The following is a 24045-nucleotide window of genomic DNA, read 5'->3' as shown; positions in this document are numbered from 1 at the left end:
TATTTATTATTTATTTATTTTTGGCTGTGTTGGGTCTTCGTTGTGGTGCGCGGGCTTCTCATTGTGGTGCCTTCTCTCATTGCGGAGTACAGGCTCTAGGCACATGGGCTTCAGTAGTTGTGGCGTGGGGGCTCAGCAGTTGTGGCTCGCGGGCTCTAGAGCGCGGGCTCAGTAGTTGTGGCACACGGGCTTAGTTGCTCCGTGGCATGTGGGATCTTCCCAGACCAGGGTTCGAACCCATGTCCCCTGCATTGGCAGGCGGATTCTTAACCACTGCGCCACCAGGGAAGCCCTATTCTTTTTAAATGTAGGTGTTTACAACTATAAGTTTCCCTCTGACCACTGCTTTTGCAGCATCACATCAGTTTTGCTAAGTTCTGTTTTCTTTTTCATTCATCTCAAAGTATTTTTTAAGTTCTCTTGTGATTTCTTCTTTGAGCCATTGGTTGTTTAAGAATGTATTGTTTAATTTTCACATATTCATAAATTTTCTATTTTTCCTTCTGTTATTGATGGATAGTTTCATTCTGTTGTGATCAGAAAAGATATTTTGTATGATTTTAATCTTTTAAAATTTATTAAGATTTGTTTTGTAGCCTAACATATGGTCTATCTGTCTATTCTGGAGAATATTTGATGTGTGCTTGAGAAGAAATGTATTCTAATGCTCGAGTAGAGTGTTCTATGCATGTCTATTAGGTTTAGTTGGTTTACAGTGTTAAGTCTTCTATTTCTTTAAAGACCTTCTGACTAAATGATCTATTCATTACTGAAAAAGGGTTATGAAGTCTCCAACCATTATTGTAGAACTATTTCTCCCTTCAATTCTGTCAGTCTTTCACATATTTTGGGGTCTTTCATTTGGTGGGTATATATATTTAGCACTGTTATAACTACTTAATGAACTGACCCTTTTATCAATACACAATGTCCTTCTTTGTCTCTTGCAACAATTTCTTACTTAAAGTCTATTTTGTCTGATATAAGTATAGTCACCTCAACTCTCTTTTGTTTACTATTTGTACCCTTCATTTCTAACCTATTTGTACTCTTTCATTTTCAACCTATTTGTACTCTTTCATTTTCAACCTATTTGTGTCTTGGATCTAAAGTGAGTTTCCTGTAGACAATATACAATTAGATCATACTTTTTTCTCCTGTCAGTCTCTGTCTTTTAACTTGTGAGTATACTTTTATATTTAAAGTGATTAAGGATAAGAAAGCACTTGCTTCTTCCATCTTGTTATTTGTTTTCTATATGTCATATCTTTTTTGTCCCTGGATTCCTCCAATCTTGCCTTCTTTTGTGTTTGATTGATTTTTTTCTAGTGTACTATTTCTATTTCCTCCTCATTTCCTTTTCTGTATATTTTTTAGTTATTTTCTTAGTGGTTAACCTGAAGAGTACAATTAACATCTTAAATTGAAAAAAATCTAGTTTGAATCAACATTAACATATTTAAATTGTTGTTTTACAAATTTGTCTTTTAAACCATACAGGAAAAAAAGGTTGTTAAAAACCAAAAATAAAACAATACTGATATCTCCCTATGTAGTTACCTTTACTGGTCTTTATCATTTAAAATTTTTCTTTGTATGACTTTGGTTACTATCCAGTATACTTTCATTTCAGCCTAAAGGATTTCATTTAGCATTTCTTATAGGGAATGTCTACTAGCAACAAACTTCCTCCACTTCTGATTATCTAGAAATGCCTTCATTTCTCCTTCTGGGACTCCTAATATGCGTATGTTGATACACTTGATATTGTCCCACAAGTATCTTAGGCTCTATTCATTTTTATCCATTCTTCTTGCTCTGCTCCTCAGACTGGACATCAATTGACCTATCTGCAAGTTTCTGGTCCTTTTATCTGCCTGCTCAAATCTGTGTTGAACTCTTTCAGTAAATTTTTCATTTTATTTACTTTACTTTTCAGCTCAATAATTTCTACTTGATTCCTTTTGACAGTTTCTATTTCTTTATAGGTATTCTCTATTTATTAATACATAATACGCCCTACTTCCTACAGTTCTTTGTCTATGGTTTCCTTTAGCTCTTTGAACATATTTAAGATAGTTGATGTAAAGTCTTTGTCTAGTGAGTGCAACGCCTGGGTTTCCTCAGGAATGGCTTCTGTCAATTTCTTTCTTTTTTTTTCCTATTAATGGGTCATACATTCCTGATTATTGTTGATATGCCATGCAATTTTTTAAATTGAAAATTAGATATTTTGAATATTGCAATGTGGTAATTCTGGAAATCATATTCTCCCTTCTTCCCAGGGTTTGACATGGTAACTTGCTGAGGACCACAGTCATCACTTTGTTTAGTGATTTTTCCAAACTATTTTTGCAAAGATTATATTCCTCATTATGTGTCATCATTGAAGTTTCTGCTCTATTATCTAAGCAGCCATCAAGTGACCTCAGAGATTTCCTTAAATGTTGGAGGCAAAAAGAATGAAAAAACGAAACAAAACAGAACCCAGCTCTCCTAGTGTTTGTAGATTGGCTCTGAGCTAGGGCCTTCTTTTGATGTTTAGCTAGATTCTCCTACAACTCCACCTTAACTTTCACCTGCTTCTTGCATGGACCACAACTATACAAGCCCACTCAAGTCTTTTCCAAGTATGTGTCTGGCCTGAGCATCACTCTGGATTCCCCAGGCAGTAGCCCTTGAAAGCTCTTATTCCCTGAAATGTCTTTATCCTCAGCCTCCTCCTTCAGAGGCTTTTCAGTCTGTCTGCTGCTGGTCCCATCTGCCCTCTCTTGGCCCAATGGCTACAGGTGGTATATGCCTTTAAATTTTTTCAGTAGATGACACCTGGAAAGGTACTTCAGCTTGAGGTGGGTGAAACAAAAGGCAAGCCTTTGTGCTGGTAGCTCAGGAAACTACCAGATGAGTCAAAATGCACAACCATTTTTTTTGCAGAAATAGTCTATATTGCCTCCCAGTGATCTCCCCATCACTAGTAAGCCAAACGAGGAATGGAGGCTGCCATCCTCATGGCTGCTGCTAAGCTGGGAAACAGGGCATGGTAGGCAGGTAAACAAAAGGCCAGGACACTTTCTTTCCAAAATTTAACAGCTTCTTTCTTCATTAAGCAGTTCACTGGTTGCTATAACTTTTTTATTAGATTCCAGTGATCCAAAAAAAGTTGATTCCATCCATTTTGGGCAGCATAATGATTGCTTCAGTGAAAGAATTGATTCTTGAAGCTCCCTACTCTGTCATTTTTTCCACCACGTCTCCCATATACATTTGTAAATAATTACCTTTAACTTACAATATTAAGCCCTTTATTTTCTTTCCTCACAACTTGTTTGTTCGGCCATTTCCTCTAAATGAGACACCCTTTCCTCTATTCTTTGTTTGTCTAACTTTTATTCAAATTTAGATGTATTCTCTAGAACCATTCTCTAAACTTCCAGACTGAGTTAAGTGTCCCTTCTTTATACTGCCATAGCACCAGTTCTTTAACAAATTGCCACATTCCTGAAATTACCTGTTACTGTCTTTGTCTATCCCACCAAAGAGTAACTTGACAGCAGTCACATCTGTAATCCATTGCCTTCAGGAACAGTCTAATTACAAGCAATGACTCTCAGCCAGAGGTGTATAATCTCCTTAGCGCTTTAGATTACAGGCTCCTCTTTTCTACTCCTAAACCCTAGCATAATGCCTAACATTCAGTAGCTACATAGTGAATATAATTATTACATGGACTTATACAGTTTAGGCAATACATAGAGAAACAAAGAAGCATATAAAGAAATAAATATCACAATCTTATTTTTCACTTCAGCAACTTACGTTCTGGTTGTTTTTCATTGGGTGTTATGGATCGCACAAAATCTTGTGGTGTCATAAACACTTCAGATTCACCATGCTCACTGATTACTTTCAAGGTGGCAAAATACCGGAAGATTTTGTCTGGTGTGGAATATGCGCGAATCCTATTCTCATATTCCATCACCTAAAATTGGAAATTCAGAGAGTGTTACTGTATTAAGCATCTCATTTTCGTGTATATTCTCTTATTTGGGGGGCAATTTTATATCTTTTTTTTCTCTAACTGGATTTTTTTATATTAGAAATTACTTGTGTCTCAAACACTTGTGATATACGATTCCTACTCCAATTGAGGCAATGCTTGTATAAGTTTTCTTCAGAATTTTGAATATTTTCTAATTTCTTAAATCATTGAAAGCTAGCAAAATTGAAAAATGTCATAAAAGAATTCAAAAGGTCTCAGTAAAAGAGTATAATACCATATATATGGGAGCCTATCATTTTTTAAATACCTACCGAGTTTTTAAAAAGGGACTGATTTTACAGTTTTTACTTCCATGCAATTTCTTGACTTCAAAAACAAAACAGACGTGGGACTTCACAGATCTGAATAGCTAACAGTCCTTCAAACAGAAAGTACATTACACAATAGCACAAAAAAATAAAATTACATATCATGGAAACTCAATTATTAACAGGTCTGAAGCAATAAGACTTTTACTTTTGATTAAAAAATTAGACTTCCAGGGACTTCTCTGGTGGCGCAGTGGATAAGACTGCGATCCCAATGCAGGGGGCGCAGGTTTGATCCCTGGTCAGGGAACTAGATCCCACATGCATGCCGCAACTAAGAGTTCGTGTGCCACAACTAAGGAGTCCGTGCGCCACAATTAAGGAGCGGGAAAGCTGTAACTAAGGAGCCCACCTGCCACAACTAAGGAGCCTGCCTGCTGCAACAAGGAGCCAGTGAGCTGCAACTAAGGAGGCTGCCTGCTGTAATTAAGATGCAGCGTGACCAAATTAATTAATTACTAATTAATTTAAAAATGTAGACTTTCAGATAACATTTAAATATAGCATATTTAGAAAAGAGTAGACTTGGGAAGAACACAAGCAAATATTTGAATAGGAACAAAATTATATATGGCATACGTTTAATTAAAAGATTATAATGTTAATATAAAAGCCTGTTTCCTTATCCTGCACCCAAGCCCCCATTCTGTACACGAAACATACAAAATACTGTATCTTCTGCATAATATTCTTCTACAGCCTACACAGTACTTTGGTGAAAAGATGTCTCTCATACCTGAATTTTATATGTTGAGTTAACCAACATTAAATAGTATCTTATAAATAACTGGTTAGAAAATGTGTCAAGGCAATATGATCTAAAAATCCAGTGAATTCAATGTCTATAAAGCAATTCACTATATTTAAAAAAACATTATTAATGTTTTAATTTACCTTATTAACACAGCTATTAGTGTAACTGTCATTTCTGGCTAGATGGTCACTTTGAGGTCACTGATGGCAGCCGCTTAAAAATGGTCTCAATTCCACTATGAGATGTGCTTTCAACCAATAAGAAAGGAATGCTAATTTGTAACTATACATGACAGGAACCTTTCTAATGCTAATTTGCATTAAAGTCTGAATACTGATTTCAGAAAAATTTTCAATAGATTTGGCATGTGGCAAACACACTAAGCAGTCCCTTGGCACAGCAGTCCCCAACCTTTTTGGCATCAGGGACCGCTTTTGTGGAAGACACAAAAAGCTGGGGGGGCAGGGATGGTTCAGGCAGTAATGAGAGCAATGTGGGGGGATGGTTCAGGCGGTAATGCGAGTGATGGTTCAGGCAGTAATGCAAATGACAAGGAGTGGCAGATGAAGCTTCACTCACTCGCCTGCCGCTCACCTCCTGCTGTGAGGCCCGGCTGCTAACAGGCCACAGACTAGTACCAGTCAGTGGCCCGTGGGTTGGGGATCCCTCCCTTAGCAGCCTTAAGACTTAGCTATGAGTCTTAAATCAAAGGCATTTTATATTTAATTACAACTATCTGCTGGGTCATACCAGCTATAGAACAAAAAATAATCGGTTTACAATATTTAGGGTATGGGCTACAGCTACTGCCAAAGATGGCTTTGTAAACTAAAAAGTCAATCATATATAAGATAAAGATAGAAAAATAACAACTTAAAAGTCAATGGTTTACAGACTGAAAATCAGATCCTTGATTGTTACCAAAAAAATATGCTGCTGAATATCATTAATTAGTTTTAGTTTGAAATAATAGGTCGAGGAGATAGACCTTCTCCATTCCCGCACTGGTAAGAGTTTAGTATAGACATACTGTATAGTATATTTTTGCTTTTTTTCACTTAGCAATGTATCTTAAAGACCATATCACACAATTTGATATGGAGCTGCCTCCTTTTAAGTAGTCATGTTAAAGGAACACTAACAACTATTATATAAAGGGTTTAAAATATAGCATCTAAGATAACAAAGGCTTGGAAGCTAAGATATATAGAAAACTGTTGAAGAATTTTGGAACATTTAGCCTGGTGAAAAGATTTACTAAGGAAATTATAATAGTTACATTCAATCATCTACTTAAAACATTCTTGAGTTTCATGTTAAGACAGCTGTCTTCACTAAAACAGCCAGACTTACTTGTATCAGAGTTCAGCATTATATTTCCTATATGAAATGCACAAGAGTAGCCAAATAGTAGCTGCAATCAACTACTATGAGAAATGGCAGGGCGGATAGGCTGGGTGGATAGGCCAGGTTGCTGGCACTTCCCAGATCCATGCCTTCAGCCAGCCAGCCAAAACCCCCTCCACACACCCCCATCCTGTGCCTAGTTACCCTACCCTAATGCCACGCAACACAGTTGGGCTCACACTACCTGCCCTGGGCATTTTACTGCATCCAAGATCCTTGCTCCTACCCGCATCTGGAGCTCCAGAGACAAGGGTCCTGATCTGCCCCCACTCTGAGTCTGCTTGGATGGAGCCTCTCCCAACCCCCATTTTTCACCAGTTTCCCCTGATGGCTTAGGGGGCTCATGTGAAGGGAAGTCAGCATTGAGATGCAGCCTCTGTTTCTGGAGCCTCTTGGAAAGCTCAGAAGATCCCAGAAAGGGCCCAGACCAACTTGGATGAAAGACCCCCAGTCCATCCCCAATATTTGTGCCTGGGAGAAATAGGTCCCTCTCAGCTCTACAGTTCACAGCCTGACAACTACAACCCCTGGAAAAAAAGTAAAGAACCAACGTCAAGATGAAAGCAGCCAACATGTGGCTTCCAAGGTCAATTCTACTCATGGCCATTCCACCCTGCAAGAAAGGGAGAAAGGGCATTGAAAAACCTTCTGGGAGATATTATGTGCCAGGTCTAGAAATGGCTAACATCACTTCCATTCAGTGGAAAACTAGCAAACTAGTAATATCCATTAAAAAAGATAAAGTAAAAAATCAGGGCTCAGGATCACCTTTAGAAATCTGAAATGGCATGATGTTAACTGACCTAGGGTACACCATGAGCAAAATTTTGTAACCAAAACATGTTATGTTAGAAGAATGCAATGGAAAGAGCAAGGGTTTTAGAGTTACACAGACTTATATTTGATTCCTTCTATTGTAAGTAACCAGCTATACTACTTTAGACAAGTTACTCAGTTGGTTCAAGCATTAAGTATATATGTATGTATGTGTGCACACATGTATATGTGTGTACATACACACATATATGCACAAACATACACACATTTACATGTGTACACATGTATGTACATATACTATGCCTGGAAGACAGAAAATGCTCAATAAATGTTACTTTCCTTCCATTTTTCATTTGTTCTGTTATGTGTATAATAAGTAAACTTACTTGGGTTTTCTAGTCACCTAAGTTCCTAAGGATTTTGTTTGGCATATAGAGCATATTTTATGTCTTTTATTATTCATGTTCACCTATCAATCAATTTAAAAGTATTTACAATTGTACTGAACTAAATAATTTGGCTTCTTAATATGAAGATGCCATTCCAAAACCAAAATAGCGACATCAGAAGCTCCCGAACTCCCCATCTCCCATGGATGCACCAAATGTACAGCTATACATGGAGTATTTCCCTCTGAAAGAAATTCAGAAACTAGCTGAACAATGCCTATACATTGGGTCAACGAGAAAGTACCGACATCAAAACTGGTAGGAAAGACTGAGACACACTCTTGCCATAAATCCCACCTCTAGCACAGTGCCATACAAATGGGAGGGAACTCTCAGCCTCCAGCTTCTCCCTGAGCAGTAAAGGGTTTGGATGCTACATCTAGCACCCCAACTTGTAAGACTCCCACTTGAAGGATGGGCCCCCAAAACAACTACTATGAAAGCCAATGGGACTTCCATCCATGAGATCCACAAGACTACAGAAAACAAAGAAACAGTTTTTAACAGGCTCTGGAGAACTCAGAGTCTCTGTTGCCCCAGGGATCAGTGCAGAGGAAGAAGGCAAAAAACACCTACCTCCCAGTCTTCCCTTGAAAAAGGTCTATTTGCACATATTAAAAGCTGCTGCCGGAAGGTCAGGCTTCTAATTTAGCACACATCTAAGGGCTGGCGGACACCCTCCATGGGGACTGGGGAAGAGAGTGGATGCCTCATCCAATTTCTCCATCTAGCCTACTCCAAATTGCTAGGATCTCCCTGGAAGGAGCTTGTACACACGTCTGCACCTCAGCTTTATTAGCTGTCATCTGAGGTATAAGTCCCTGAATCACCTGGCTCTGCAAGTCAACAGGGCTTGCATTCCTGAGTCCCACAGGACTGTAGCAAAAAAAGAAGCAGATTGTAATGGGTGCAGGAGGACAACCCTATGGCTATACACCTGGGCCAAGCTCAGGGGAAGCAGACAAAAACCTCCATCTCCCAGTTTCTCCCTGGAAGGAGCTTAACTAGCTAGTTTCCCAGATGTTGCCTGAAAAGCCAGCTTCCAATCAACATGCATCTAAGTGCTGACTGTGATCCTCTGCTTTGGGACACTGACAAGTCTTGGCACACTCTCAACTACAGGGAGGCACCAAAAACAAAGAAGGCAACTTGGACAATCAAAAAGGTTTTAGAGACAATCAAGAGCTTGGGCCAGGCTGACTGGCAAGGTTCATCTCCTACATGAGACCATTCTGCCAAGACAGGGAGAGATGGCTGTTTCATCTAAGGACTAGAAACCAACACAGAAAGTCTAGGAAAATAAGGAAACAGACAAATATGTTCTCAAAAAAGAACAAGTTAAAACTCCAGAAACAGACCTTAATGAAACAAAGGTAAGTGATTTCCATGATCTAGAGTTCAAAATAACAATTATAAAAAGATGCTCACCAAGGTCAGAAGAACAATGCACGAACAAAAAAAGAATTAAAACACAGAGATAGGGACTTCCCTGGCAGTGCAGTGGCTAAGAATCTGCCTGCCAATGCAGGGGACACAGTTTTGATCCCCGGTCCGTGCAGATCCCACATGCCGCAGAGCAACTAAGGCCATGCGCCACAACTACTGAGCCTGCGCTCTAGAGACTGCGAGACACAACTACTGAGCCCGCGTGCCTAGAGCCCAAGTTCCGCAACAAGAGAAGCCATCGCAGTGAGAAGCCTGCGCACCACAACAAAGAGTAGCTCCCGCTCACCGCAACTAGAGAAAGCCCACATGCAGCAACAAAGACCCAATGCAACCAAAAGTAATAAATTAATAAATAAATAAATTTATTAAAAAAAAAAAACCCCAAAGAGATAGAAATGTACCAAACAGAAATCACAGAACTAAAGAATACAATAATTGAACTGAATAATTCAATAGAAGGGTTCAACAGCAGACTAGATCACATAGAAGAAAGAATAAGTGAACTCAAAGACAAACAGTGGAACTCATACAGAGGAGCCAAAAGAATAGAGAATGAAAGAGAATAAAAATATCTTAAGGGACATATGGAATACCATCAAGTGAACCAAAATACACATTAAAGGGGTCCTAGAAGTAGAAAGAACAAGAAAAAGGGGGCAGAGTGGGAGAGGGTTGGATTGGGAATTGGGGATTAGCAGATGCAAACTGGTATATATAGAATGGATAAACCACAAGGTCCTACTATATAGCACAGGGAACTATATTCAATATCCTGTGATAAACCATAATAGAAAAGAATTTGAAAAAGAATGTGTGTATGTATATATATATACATATATATATATATATATATATATATATATGTATATATATATATGTGTGTGTGTGTGTGTGTGTAAATGAGTCACTTTGCTATACAGCAGTAATTAACACAACATTGTGATTCAACTATACTTCAATAAAAAAATGAATTAAAAATAAAAATTACAAAAAAAGAAAAAGGGGACAGAAGACTTATTCAATGAAATAATGATGAAAACGTCCCTAACCTGGGGAAAGAAACAGATATCCAGATCCAGGAAGCCTATAGAGTTCTAAACAGGATGAATCCAAAAAAACACACACTGTCAAAAGTTAAAGGCAAGGAGAGAATCATAAAAGCAAGAGAAAAGCAACTTGTTATATTCAAAGGAACCTCCCATAATACTATCAGCAAATTTTTTCAGCAGAAACTTTGCAGCCAGAAGGGAAGGGGATGATATATTCAAAGTGCTGAAAGAAGAAAACTGACAACCATGAAAACTCTACCTGGCAAAGTTATGATTCAGCATTGAAAAAGAAATAAAGACTTTTCCAGATAAGCAAAAGCTGAGGGAGCTGCATCAACATTAGACCAATCTTACAAGAAATGTTAAAGAGCTAATTAATTCCTCCAACTGAAACAAAAATGTAATAATTATTAACAGGAAAACATATCAAGATATAAAACTCACTGGTAAAGGTAAATATATTCAGAATGCTCTAATTTTTAATAGTAGTGGGTAAATCATTTCTAACTCTAATATGAAAGGTAAAAGGAAAAGTATTAAAATAATTACAATAATTTTACAATGGACATACAATATAAAAAATATAAATTGTGACACGAAAAACATAAAATATGGGGGGGAGTATATAAATATAGAGTTTTTGTATATGTTGGAAGTTATCAGCTTAAAATACACTGTTATAAATATAAGATGCTTTATGTAAACCCCATGGTACAAACAAAGCAAAAGCCTATACTGGAAACACAAAAGACGAAAAGAAATCTAAGCATATCATTGCAAAAAATCAAATCACAAAGGAAGAGAATAAGAGAGGAATAAAAGGACAGAGGAATTACAAAACACCAAGAAAACAAATAACAAAATAGCAATCATAAGTCCATATTCATCAACAATTACCTTAAATGTAAATGGACTAAACTCTAAAATCAAAGACACAGAGTGACTAAATGAATAAAAAAAAAAAAATCCAACTATATGCTGCCTACAAGAGACTCACTTCAGCTTTAAGGACACACCCAGACTGGAGGGAAATAATGGAAAAAGATATTCCATGAAAACAGAAGCTGAAAGAAATCAGGGGTAGGTAAATTTATATCAGAAAAAATAAACTTTAAGCCAAAGACTATAACAAGAGACAAAAAAGAGAATAATATAATTATACAAGATCAATTCATAAGGAGGATAAAACATTTATAAACAGTTTTATATCCAACAAGACAGAACCTAAATTTATAAAGCAAATATTAATAGAACTGAAGGGAGAAAAAGACAGCAATATAATAATAGTAGGGAACTTTGATATCCCATTTTGAACTGATCATCTGAATAAAAAATAAATGAGGAAACATTGGACTTGAACTACATTTTAGACCAGATGAACTCGAAGACATTTACAGAAAATTCCATTCAAAAGCAGCAGAATACACATTATTCTCAAGTGCACATGGGACCCTCTCCAGGAGAGATCACATGTTAGGTCACAAAACAAGGCTTTATAAATTTAAGAAAATTGAAATCATATCAAGTATCTTTTTTTGACCATAATGGTATCCAACTGAAGTTCAACTACAAAAAGAAGAAAACTAGAAAATTCAAAATATGTGCAGATTAAACAACACATTCCTGAAAAACCAACGGGTCGAGGAAGAAATGAAAACAGAAATTAAGAAGTATCTTGAGAGGAATGAAAATGGAAACACAAAATATCAAAACATAGGATGCAGCAAAAGCAGTTTTAAAAGGAAATTCATAGCAATAAATGCCTACATTGAGAAAGAAGATTCTTGGATTGGAAGAATCAATATTGTCAAAATGCCTATACTACCCAAGGCAATGTACAGATTCAATGCAATCGCTATCAAATTACCAATGGCATTTTTCACAGAACTAGTACAAAAAAATTTTACATTTATATGGAGAAACAAAAGACCTGTGTGGAGACACAAAAGACGGAGCTGGAGGAATCAGGCTCCCTGACTTCAGGCTATACTACAAAGCCACAGTACTCAAAACAGTGTGGTACTGGCACAAAAACAGAAATATAGATCAATGGAACAGGACAGAAAACCCAGAAGTAAACCCACGCACATATGGTCAATTAATCTATGACAAAGGAGGCAAGAATATACAATGGAGAAAAAACAGTCTCTTCAATAAGAGGTGCTGGGAAAACTGGACAGCTACATGTAAAAGAATTAAATCAGAACATTCTCTTAACACCATACACGAAAATAAACTCAAAATGGATTAAAGAGCTAAATGTAACACTGGACACTATAAAACTCTTAGAGAAAAACATAGGCAGAACACTCTTTGACATAAATTGCAGCAATATCTTTTTTGATCCACCTCCTAGAGTAATAAAAATAAAAACAAAAATAAACAAATGAGACCTAGTTAAACTTAAAAGCTTCTGCACAACAAAGGAAACCATAAACAAAACAAAAAGAAAACCCACAGAATGGAAGAAAATATTTGCAAACAAAGCGACCAACCGGAGATTAATCTCCAAAATATACAAAGAGCTCATTCAGCTCTGTCAAAAAAACAAACAGGGAATTCCCTGGTGGTCCAGGGGTCAGGACTCCACACTTTCACTGCCAAGGGCACAGGTTCAATCCCTGATCGGGGAACTAAGATCCTGCAAGCTGCATGGCATGAGGAAAAATAAAAAATAAAAAAATGGGTGGAAGATCTAAATAGACATTTCTCCAAAGAAGACATACAGATGGCCAAAAAGCAAATGAAAAATGCTCAACATCACTAATTATCAGAGAACCGCAAATCAAAACTACAATGAGGACCTCATACCAGTCAGAATGGCCATCATCAAAAAGTCCACAAACAATAAATGCTGGAGAGGGTGTGGAGAAAAGAGAACCCTACTACGCTGTTGGTGGGAATATAAATTAGTACAGCCACTATGGAGAACAGTATGGAAGTTCCTTAAAAAACTAAAAATAGAGCTACCATATGATCCAGCAATCCCACTCCTGGGCATATATCTGGAGAAAACCATGGTTTGAAAGAATACACGCACCCCAACGTTCACTGCAGCGCTGTTTACAATAGCCAAGACATGGAAGCAACCTAAATGTCCATCGACAGATGAATGGATAAAGAAGATGTGGAACATATACACAAGGGAATATTACTCAGCCATGAAAAAGAATGAAATAATGCCACTGGCAGCAACATGGATGGACTTGGAGATTATTGATATCACTTATATGTGGACTCTAAAAAAAAATGACACAAATGAACTTATTTACAAAACAGATTCACAGACTTAGAGAACAAACTTATGGTTACCAGCGGGGAAGGGCTGGGAGGAGGGAGAGACTGGGAGTTTGGAATTGACATGTACACACTGCTATATTTAAAATAGATAACCAACAGGGACCTACTGTATAGCATAGGGAACTCTTCTCAATATTCTGTACTAACCTAAATGGGAAAAGAATTTGAAAAAGAGTAGATACTTGTATATGTATAACTGAATCACTTTGCTGTACACCTGAAAGTAACACAACATTGTTAATCAACTATATTCCAATATAAAATAAAATTTTTTTAAAAAAGATAAGAGATCTTAACAAGTGTTGGTGAGGGTATGGAGAAAAGGGAACACTTTTGCACTGTTGGTGGGAACATAAATTGATTCAGTCACTAGGGAAAACAGTATGGAGGTTCCTCAAGAAATTAAAAATAGAACTACCAGGCTTCCCTGGGGGCACAGTGGTTGAGAATCCGCCTGCCAATGCAGGAGACACGGGTTCAAGCCATGATCCGGGAAGACTCCACATACTGCGGAGCAACTAAGCCCGTGTGCCACAACTACTGAGCCTGTGCTCTAGAGCCTGCGAGCCACAAATACTGAAGCCTGCACGCCTAGAGCCCGTGCTCTGCAACAAGAGAAGCCACCACAATGAGAAGCCCACGCACCGCAATGAAGACACAACACAGCCAAAAATAAATAAAATAAATAAATTTATAAATTAAAAAAAATAGAACCACATGACCCAATAATCCAGCTTCTGGGTGTATATCCAAAGGAAATGAAATCAGCATCTCAAAGAGATATCTGTACTCCATGTTCATTGCAGCACTGTTCACAATTGCCAAGGTACGGTAACAACTTATGTGTCCATCATGCAATCTCAAGGGACTCCAAAGACCCAAAATAATTTTGAAAAAGAAGAACAAAGTTGGAGGACTCCAACCTCCTGATTTCAAAACTTATTACAGTCATAAGAAGAATGTGGTACTGGCATAAAGACAATCATATAGAGCAGACAAATAGAAAAGAAAGCCCAGAAATAAACCCTCAGACACATCATCAAATGATTTTGACCAGGGTGCCACAACCGTTCAATGGAGAAAGGACAGCCTTTTCAACAAATGATGTTGGGAAAATTGGATACCCACATGCAAAAAAATGAAGTTGGGGGCTTCCCTAGTAGTCCAGTGCTTAAGACACAGCGCTTCCACTGCAGGCATGTGGGTTCAATCCCTGGTCAGGGAAATTCCGCGTGCCACAAGGTGTGGCCAAAAAAAAATTTTTTTTCTTAATTAAACAAAATTCTTAAAAACGGATATGGCTTCCCTGGTGGCGCAGTGGTTAACAATCTGCCTGACAATGCAGGGGACATAGGTTCGAGCCCTGGTCCGCTAAGATCCCACATACCGTGGAGCAACTAAGCCCATATGCCACAACCAGTGAGCCTGCGCTCTAGAGCCCATGAGCCACGACTACTCAGCCCACGTGCCACGACTACTGAAGCCTGCACGCCTAGAGCCCATGCTCCGCAACAAGAGAAGCCACCGCAGTGAGAAGCCCACGCACCGCAACAAAGAGTAGCCCCCGCTTGCCACAACTAGAGAAAGCCTGCACACAGCAACGAAGATCCAATGCAGCCAAAAATAAATAAATTTTAAAAAAAAAAGAAAAGAAAACGGGATAGAAAAAGAGTACGTTTTTAAATAGGTTCTTGGGGAGACAAAATGACACATGGAATGGTTACCCATTCACTGAGACTTCAGTGAAAGAAATAAGAACTATTTCAGATATAGATTAGAAAGGTTTTATAACTCTGGGAGCTACTAATTAAGTAAATTACACTGATAGCTTTCATTTTTTCTGTGAAGCATAAGATATAGTCATCTGCTAAGCAGAAAGTGGGAGCAGAAAATGGAAGATTCAAAAATAAACATTTATTTGGGTCATTTTTGCCCAACACTGTAAAATGTAAAGTTTGACTATAAGTAAAGCTGATTGTGCAAGATAAATTTGAACTTTCCTCAAATTCACTCAGGGCAAAAGATTAAATAAATGTATCATTTTGGAAAAAATGGCATGATAGATAATTAACTTGTGATACATAACTTTTGTTCAAATTCAGTTTAATCAGAAGTGGATTTGGAAATGAGACGACATATTTAATAGCTTCATCCAAATAAAAGATCCAAGTTTCTCAAATTTCTCTTGCTTGCAATTATACACCCCCACAACACACACAAAGTAACTCAAATTATCTTGTTGCATTAATTAGCTATATTTTAGCAAGTAAAGGTAATTCCCTGAATTTCAATGTTAACATGCAAAATGTCTAAGAAATTAAGCCTTTTGCCTTTTCGTCACTGGTCTGCTGAATTCAAATGCCCAATATCATAGGCATTATTACAGAGGAGCTAAACGTTTCTCAGGTAAAACTGTATAACAGCATATTGTGTTAAAGATATAAAATGCCGGAATTATGTTGAGTTTATGCTGTCCTCAAAATTAGTTGATTTTTTGGAAATATTTATATATTTCCAAAGAGATTTTATTCTGCCTTTACAATTTGGCATCATGACAAATCAGTATATCACAGACTCAACTTCACATATATGAAAACATTCAGCATCAGAAAGATCTAAAAAGCAATAATCACCTCAGGTGGTTGAATTGAAAGAACAAAGAAAATACATGCTAATCCTGATTACCAATCCTAGGTCCTTTTCACTATCCCAATTAACTTCACATTCAAAGAGTACATTTGCCTTAGAACATGCCGGAAAATAGCAAAGAGGTGAATAACTTCAAAGTGAATATAAACCATCTGAAATATATGATAAAAGACTCAACAGCATTATTCTAAAATAGAATTAACTATAGTTTTAATTAATTTATAAGACTGTGTTCCATACTTTTCTGTCTCTGAATCCAGAACGTTTCTTCTTTTTCTCTTCTGGATAAGGCTCAAGACAAACACCTGAAGCCTTTTTTTCGTGGTTACAATCTTCCCCTTCATCTTTACTCTTCCCTTTATCACCAAGTTCACTCTTTAGGTTGTTTACAGATGGTGGAGATTGTGCAAGGGCCCTGGATATGCAAAAAAAAAAAAAAAAATCTATCAATCAAGGAGGTCCATCATATTAAACAAATAAAGATTTTCAGATAAAGCTTAGCAGGAGCAACAGCAATGAAATTCGTGAAAAGTTCTACATGAAAAGGTTCCTCAAAAAATTAAAAATAGGGGCTTCCCTGGTGGCACAGTGGTTGAGAATCTGCCTGCCAATGCAGGGCACACGGGTTCGAGCTCTGGTCTGGGAAGATCCCACATGCTGCGGAGCAACTGGGCCCATGAGCCACAACTACTGAGCCTGCGCATCTGGAGCCTGTGCTCCGCAACAAGAGAGGCCACGACGTGAGAGGCCCACGCACCGCGATGAAGAGTGGCCCCCGCTCGCCGCAACTAGAGAAAACCCTCGCACAGAAACGAAGACCCAACACAGCCAAAAAGATAATAATAATAAATAATAATAAATAAATAAATAATTTTTTTAAAAAAAAATTAAAAATAGAACTAACATATGATCCAGCAATCCCACTTCTGGTTATATATCCGAAAGAATTGAAAGCAGGGTCATTCAGAGATTTTTGCACACTCATGTTAATAGCAGCATTATTCACAACAGCTAAAACATGGAAGCAACCCAAATGTATATCGATAGATAAATGGATAAAGGGAATATGGTATATCTGTATAATAGAATAATATTCAGCCTTAAATAAAAAGGATATGACACCAAAAGCACAGGTAACAAACAAAAACAGGCAGGATTACCTGACACTAAAAACCTTCAGCAGAGCAAAGGAAATAATCAACAAAATGAAAGGACCATCTACACACTGGAAGAAAATACTTGCAAACCATATATTTAATAAAGGGTTAATATTTAAAATGTATAAAAGGAACTCTTACAACACAATAGCAACAAAATAAATAACTTGATTAAAGGTGCTCAACATCAATAATCATCAGGGAAATGCAAATCAAAACCACCATGAGATATCACCTCACACCTGGTAGGATGGCTTTGCTCAAAAACAAACAAACAAACAAATAACAAAACAAAAACCCAAAAGATAACAAGTGTAGGCAAGCATGTGGAGAAAAGGGATGCCTGGTACACTGTAGGTGGGAAAGTAAATTGATACAGCCACTATGGAAAACAGTATGGAGGATACTCAAAAATCTAACAATAGAATATGTTAGTTTTCTAACTAGAATATGATTAAGCAATCCCACCTCTGGTTACACATCACAAGGAACTGAAATCAGGATCTCAAAGAGATATATACACTCTCATGTTCAGTACAGTATTATTCACAGTAGCCAAGATGTGGGAGAAACCTAAATTTCTATCAATCAACACAGAATTTGCAAACGAAGTGACCGACATGGGATTAATCTCCAAAACATACAAACAGCTCATGCAGCTCACTATCAAAAACACAAACAATCCGGGACTTCCTGGAGGTCCAGTGGTTAAGACTCTGTGCTTCCATCACAGGGGGCAGGCACGGGTTCAATCCCTGGTCAGGGAACTGAGATCCCACATGCCACGTGGTGGGGAGAAAAAAAAAAAGTATCTCTTAAAAAAAAAAAACAAACAAACAGCTCAAGCAAAAAATGGGCAGAAGATCTAAAGAGACATTTCTCCAAAGAAAACATCCAGATGGGCAGCAGGCACACGAAAAGATGCTCAACATCACTAAGTATTAGAGAAATGAATATCAAAACTACAATGAGGTATCACCTCACACTGGTCAGAATGGCCATCATCAAAAAACCTACAAACAATAAATGCTGGAGAAGGTGTGGAGGAAAGGGAACCCTCCTACACTGTTGGTGGGAATGTAAATTGGTACAGCCACTATGGAGAACAGTATGGAGATTCCTTAAAAAACTAAAACTAGAGCTACCATATGATCCAGCAATCCCACTCCTGGGCATATATCTGGAGAAAACCATAATTCGAAAGGATACATGCACCCCAATGTTCACTGCAGCACTATTTACAATAGCCAAGACATGGAAGCAACCTAAATGTCCATCGACAGAGGAATGGATAAAGAAGATGTGGTACACATATACAATGAAATATTACTCAGCCATGAAAAAGAACAAAATAATGCCATTTGCAGCAACATGGATGGACCTACAGATTGTCATACTAAGTGAAGTAAGTCAGACAGAGAAAGACAAATATCATATGATACCGCTTGTATGCGGAATCTAAAAAAAAAGGGTACAAATGAACTTATTTACAAAACAGAAATTGAGTCACAGATGTAGAAAACAAACTTATGGTTACCAAGGGGGAAAGTAGGGAAAGGCATAAATTGGGAGACTGGGACTGACATATACACACTACTATATATAAAATAGATAATTAATAAGAACCTACTGTATAAAACTGAAGTATAGTTGATGTACAGTAAGTTACAGGTATATAATACAGTGATTCACAATTTTTAAAGATTATACTGCAGGATGGTGAATTTTATGTTATACATATTTTTTACCACAACAACAACAAAAATGCACTGAAAGAAGAAATGTGAGACCAAAAGAATCACAAACAGGTATTTAGATAAAAACTTGCACTTGAAAGAAAATTCTACATGAAGACAAATCATCTGATGGGCTTCCCATGTTCATCCTATTATGAACAGCAAGAAAAAAACTGAATGTTCAGTAAAGGCCCCTTGGGCTAACTAGAAATTGAAACTGATAATCTATTCTATAAAGATTTTTCCTACTTACTCAGCCAAGGTAATGACTCTATTCCTTCAACCTCCTACACTATTTAGTGACTGAACCTTAACATGTAATTTAGGCTGGTTTTACAAGACCTTCACTGTGCTTACCACCCTCTGGTTTAGTGAAAAGGACTAAAGGCATTACTAAGACTCTACTGGCAAAATTTGTAGAGGCCCTCCAAATACCTTGGCCAAAGCATTGTCATTGGTCCTTCTAAATCTCAGATCCACCCCTTTTGGAACTCATAAACTCTCACCCTTTGAAACAGTCACAGGATGCCCAATGCACTTGTCTCCTGCTTCTTCTGACCTACAAATGATAAAAGAAGAGATACTCCAATATTCCAAAGACCTAATTGCTTCTATTAAAATTAATCATGCTTTGGTAAAGCAATCTTTTCACAGTGCACTCTTTGGAGATGAAGACCTTAAGCATCACACCTTGCACCTGGAGATGCTGTCTACTGGAAAAGACATCTCCAGAAGAACTCTCTTCAAGCTTGCTGGAGAGGCCTCTATCGGGTACTGCTAACCAACCCTTGTGCTGCCAAACTCCAAGGAAGAGACTATTAGATTCACATCACAAACCTAAAGAAAGCGCCAAACCCTGACTGGACCTGCACGTCATCTGGTGACCTGAAACCAAAGATTTCCTGAAATTGAAGGAGACAACATCTGATGAGACAGCTATCCCAAGATATCTGGACAAGGCCTGTTGGAAATGTGTTGCCAAAACCTTTAATGATGACAATGTTTCAGATGATTTCCAACGTCTATGATCCTGGTAACAGTGAACTTCAGATAAAACGTGCATGAGAGTTCTCCCTCTTACACCTCCATGTTACTCAAATGTGACCTCAACAGGTTTCCAATCTGTGCACTTCCTCTCCAACGTCAGACATTAGATCCAGGAAAGTTCCTCCCTGGCACTGAAATATGAAAACTCACTGACAGTAGAAAACCTGGTTCTTGATCAGCAATGCTTTCAGAGAAAGATCTTGGTCAAAAGGGGAAAATGTAAAAAATTAATAAACAGAAACCTCAATTAGAGCCAGGGGGAGCTCTCACACTCTGTAATGATAGCAGAGCCCAACAGGAAGAAGAAAGACACCTCTTCTTTCCTGACAAGGACTCAGCCAATAAAAAGCCATGGACTCTGTTTATTATACCCCTCCCAACTTCTTTTTCACCCTATAAAAGACAGGCAGACCTTGAAGCAGAATATTTCCTATTTGTTGCTTTGACATGATAGCTTAATTCCCTGAAACATCTCATTTCATAGACAAATATTATCAATGCCAAATGATTTAGCAAAGAAATTCTGATACAAAGTCAAGCCAGAAATCAATCCCTTTTAGATAACAGAGACAACTGGAAGAATAAAAGTACATGCAGGAACAGGATGCTCAGATAACACTCACCTCTTCCACAAGAGACCAGTACTTGCAGTTACTGCAGATGCTCCAAGAAAAGCCACCATCATCAGCCGTCGCCTGATCTGGGTGGGCTGTGATGCTCTATGGTACCATCGAGAGCCCACTGCCAGCTCTGCTAATGCAGAAATAGAGTTAAGACGAAACATCCTGTGGACAAAAAGTAGAAATGTTATTCCTAGTTGGTGGCAGTGACAGTGATGATGATGATAATAACAGTATTAACATCACCAACAAATACTAAGTACTTAATGGCAGACAGTATTCTAAACACTTGGCAATACTATGTATTATCCCATTTAATCCTCAGAACAATCAGAGGAGAAAAGTACTACTACTTATAAACCTTATATATCAGTCAAGGTACAATTAGAAGAAACCACATGGTAATTTGAACAGGGAAAATTTAATATAAAGCATTATTAATTACAACAGGCAATTAAGTACCAAGGGGTAAAGAGACATTAGATACAGGGAGCAGTCACTACTTAAAGGGCTGTTGCAGAGCAACAAAAAAGGAATAAATCTGTAAACGGGCCACTCCCAACAGGGTTGAGATCCGGACACTCTGGTGAGGACGTAGCCATGGATGTCTGAGAAATTTACTAAAGTGCTACACCAAAAGAACTCACTGTAAGGCCATCTGCAGGTGACTGAAGGAGAAACAGACATTTCTTCTTGATTACATGACTTTTTGTAGTGGCAGTTCATTCAAATCACACAAAGTATCCATACTTCTCCCGTTTGATTTTCTCAAAGCATAGTTTATTTCTTCCTGATTTAAATTACCTTGCACTTTGTATGTATATCCACATATTCACGTATTTGTTCATACATAACTTTGCCTCCCCGCAACCCTCAATATACATAATTGCTTCTGAGCTTCCTTTAAGGCCAAAATTATTCTTTTCCTCTTTGAAAACACACAGTCTAACATAGAGCCTGTTACATTACAGCTGCTTAAAATATTTAACTATTTTACTTTAATATGAAAAATGTCAAGTTGAAAATTATACAGGTACTGGCTCTGAACATTTACGTACATTTCTCAACCCCAAGACACTAAGAAAACTATATCTTTTATTGTTTGGGTTCAGGTCAAGTTAGACTATTTAGCTGTCTCCTAACATCACCGAGGTGGTTACTGATTCTTCTCTGGGACCTATACCTATAATCTCTTAAGTAAACCTTTCTCCTAGCCTCCTTCATTCAACCTAGGTCCACTGCCAAAGTTGGAGCTAAATCTTGCCCTTAAAGATAAAGTTGGGGGGCTTCCCTGGTGGTGCAGTGGTTGAGAGTCTGTCTGCCAATGCAGGGGACGCGGGTTTGAGCCCTGGTCTGGGAAGATCCCACATGCCACGGAGCAACTGGGCCCGTGAGCCACAATTACTGAGCCTGCGCGTCTGGAGCCTGTGCTCCGCAACAAGAGAGGCCGCGACAGTGAGAGGCCAGCGCACCGCGATGAAGAGTGGTCCCCACTTGCCGCAACTAGAGAAAGCCCTCGCACAGAAACGAAGACCCAACACAGCCATAAATAAATAAATAAAATTAAAAAAAAAAATCCTTATAAAAAAAAAAAAAGATAAAGTGGGAAATAATTTTTTCTCCTATATGCTATGACCTAAGTAAGCTTCAGCACCACAATTCTTACATCCCTTCCCATCCTAGAAATCACCTCATTTTATTGCACATACTCTAGCAAATTCCAGCACCAAGGAGACTGTCTTTTATGTTTTCTTCCATCCGTCAACTTCTGATTCATTTTAAAATTAACATTTTCCAAACCCACAAATGCATTCATACGTAGCACTGCTTTCGTCTGTAACAAAGACAAGCACAACTAAAACATTCATATCTGGAGAAAACATTATTCATCACTGACAACAGAAAGAAAAGAGCATTTGAAAGTTCTCAATGTGAAAGACAAATAACATAACCAATTCAAAAGCTGGACTAGGCAAGGGGTATAAGGCTGGAAGAAAAGTTTACAACATCTGATCAGATATGGAGAATATATAAATGATCAAATAGGAAAGCTGCGATCACTTGAGAAGATCCTTTGAATGCTGCACTGAGAATTTTGATCACATATACAACAAACAGGGAGCCACTGAAGTCCTTAAAAGGAAAATAACATGATGCAAACATTTTTAAAAGAATTCCAATCTATCTAATAGCAGTGAATAGAATAAACTACAAAGAACCATAGGCAGAGAGAGCTAACAGGGAAGTAATGAGTACAGTCAGAGGCAGCTAATAACCAAAACTATTGTGATGAGCACCTAGATCAGGATGGTTAAGTATAGAAACCAAAAATAAAATAAAATTTTCCAAAGAGAAACAAAACTATCAGATATCAGTGTTTGACACACATCAATATCTAACTGCATTGGAATTCCCTGGTGGTCCAGTGGTTAGGACTCTGCACTCTCACTGCTGAGCACCCGGGTTCAATCCCTGGTTGGGGAACTGAGATCCTGCAAGTCGTGTGGTGTGGCAAAAAAAAAAAAAAAATCTAACTGCATAGAAGATGTGGAAGACAAAAAGGGGAAAGAAATTAAAATAATGACAACACTAAGGAATATGGTAGAAAGTGAAATGGAATAGGAATCCAATGACCCAAGATCTAGTCTCAACTCTACTACTAAACAGTTGTGCACAAAGGAAGTACATCTCCCCTCCTCAGAGAAGAGTATACCCATTGATGAGAGAACTACCTACAGGAGCTTTAGGGCTTCTTTCATCTCTTTAATGGTCCCATACCTCTGGTGAAAAAAGGTATGGCAAAATTTAATCTACTTCAATTGGGGGGGAGGGACTAAGACCATATCATATATTCAAGATTTATTAGCTTTGAGAATCCATACCTGTATGCTATGGCTCCAGAGGATTTTAAAGTTTAGAGGTTCTGAGTTATACTAACATTCCACTTACATTTGATGTTGTAATTCAAATGTTACTGTCTACATCTCATTTCACCACTGGTTTTAATCTCATTCCCCAAAGTACACATCAATATATATATCTAGTCATCTACTCTAGTGTAATTTCCAATAGATGCCAAGTAAACAGAGGAAAAAAATTATCCCACTGAGAACAGGCTCTATTATAATTTAATTCTCAGCTTTGTACTGAAGAAATAGTGTAACTAGGTGAATGTGTTAATTTTTGATGAGAGACCGTTTAAACAGATTTAAGGAGGTCAGCTTTCCAACTGAGTCTGGAAAACTGAATAGGCCAACTGGCAGCAGTTGTGCAGTAATGAAGATTA

The 24045-nt window shown here is 37.8% G+C and overlaps 1 protein-coding gene across 1 annotated transcript in view; it reads right to left on the bottom strand.

The window, feature by feature from the left end:
* MICU1 (mitochondrial calcium uptake 1) overlaps positions 1-24045 on the bottom strand; it is a 215202-nt gene that overhangs the window by 157221 nt on the left and 33936 nt on the right. Inside the window, exons 2-4 of the mRNA XM_059900042.1 lie at positions 20763-20924; positions 16440-16614; positions 3817-3979 (exon numbers count right to left, since the gene is read on the bottom strand). Of these exons, the coding sequence (XP_059756025.1) occupies positions 3817-3979; positions 16440-16614; positions 20763-20923 (499 nt within the window). The 5' untranslated portion in view covers position 20924. The remainder of the gene's footprint in view (positions 1-3816; positions 3980-16439; positions 16615-20762; positions 20925-24045) is intronic.

Source organism: Balaenoptera ricei, chromosome 16 (assembly GCF_028023285.1).
Source record: "Balaenoptera ricei isolate mBalRic1 chromosome 16, mBalRic1.hap2, whole genome shotgun sequence".
NCBI classification, from domain to species: domain Eukaryota; kingdom Metazoa; phylum Chordata; class Mammalia; order Artiodactyla; family Balaenopteridae; genus Balaenoptera; species Balaenoptera ricei.
Note: the sequence above shows the minus strand (reverse complement) of the source record. Positions and strands in the feature narration are given on the sequence as shown.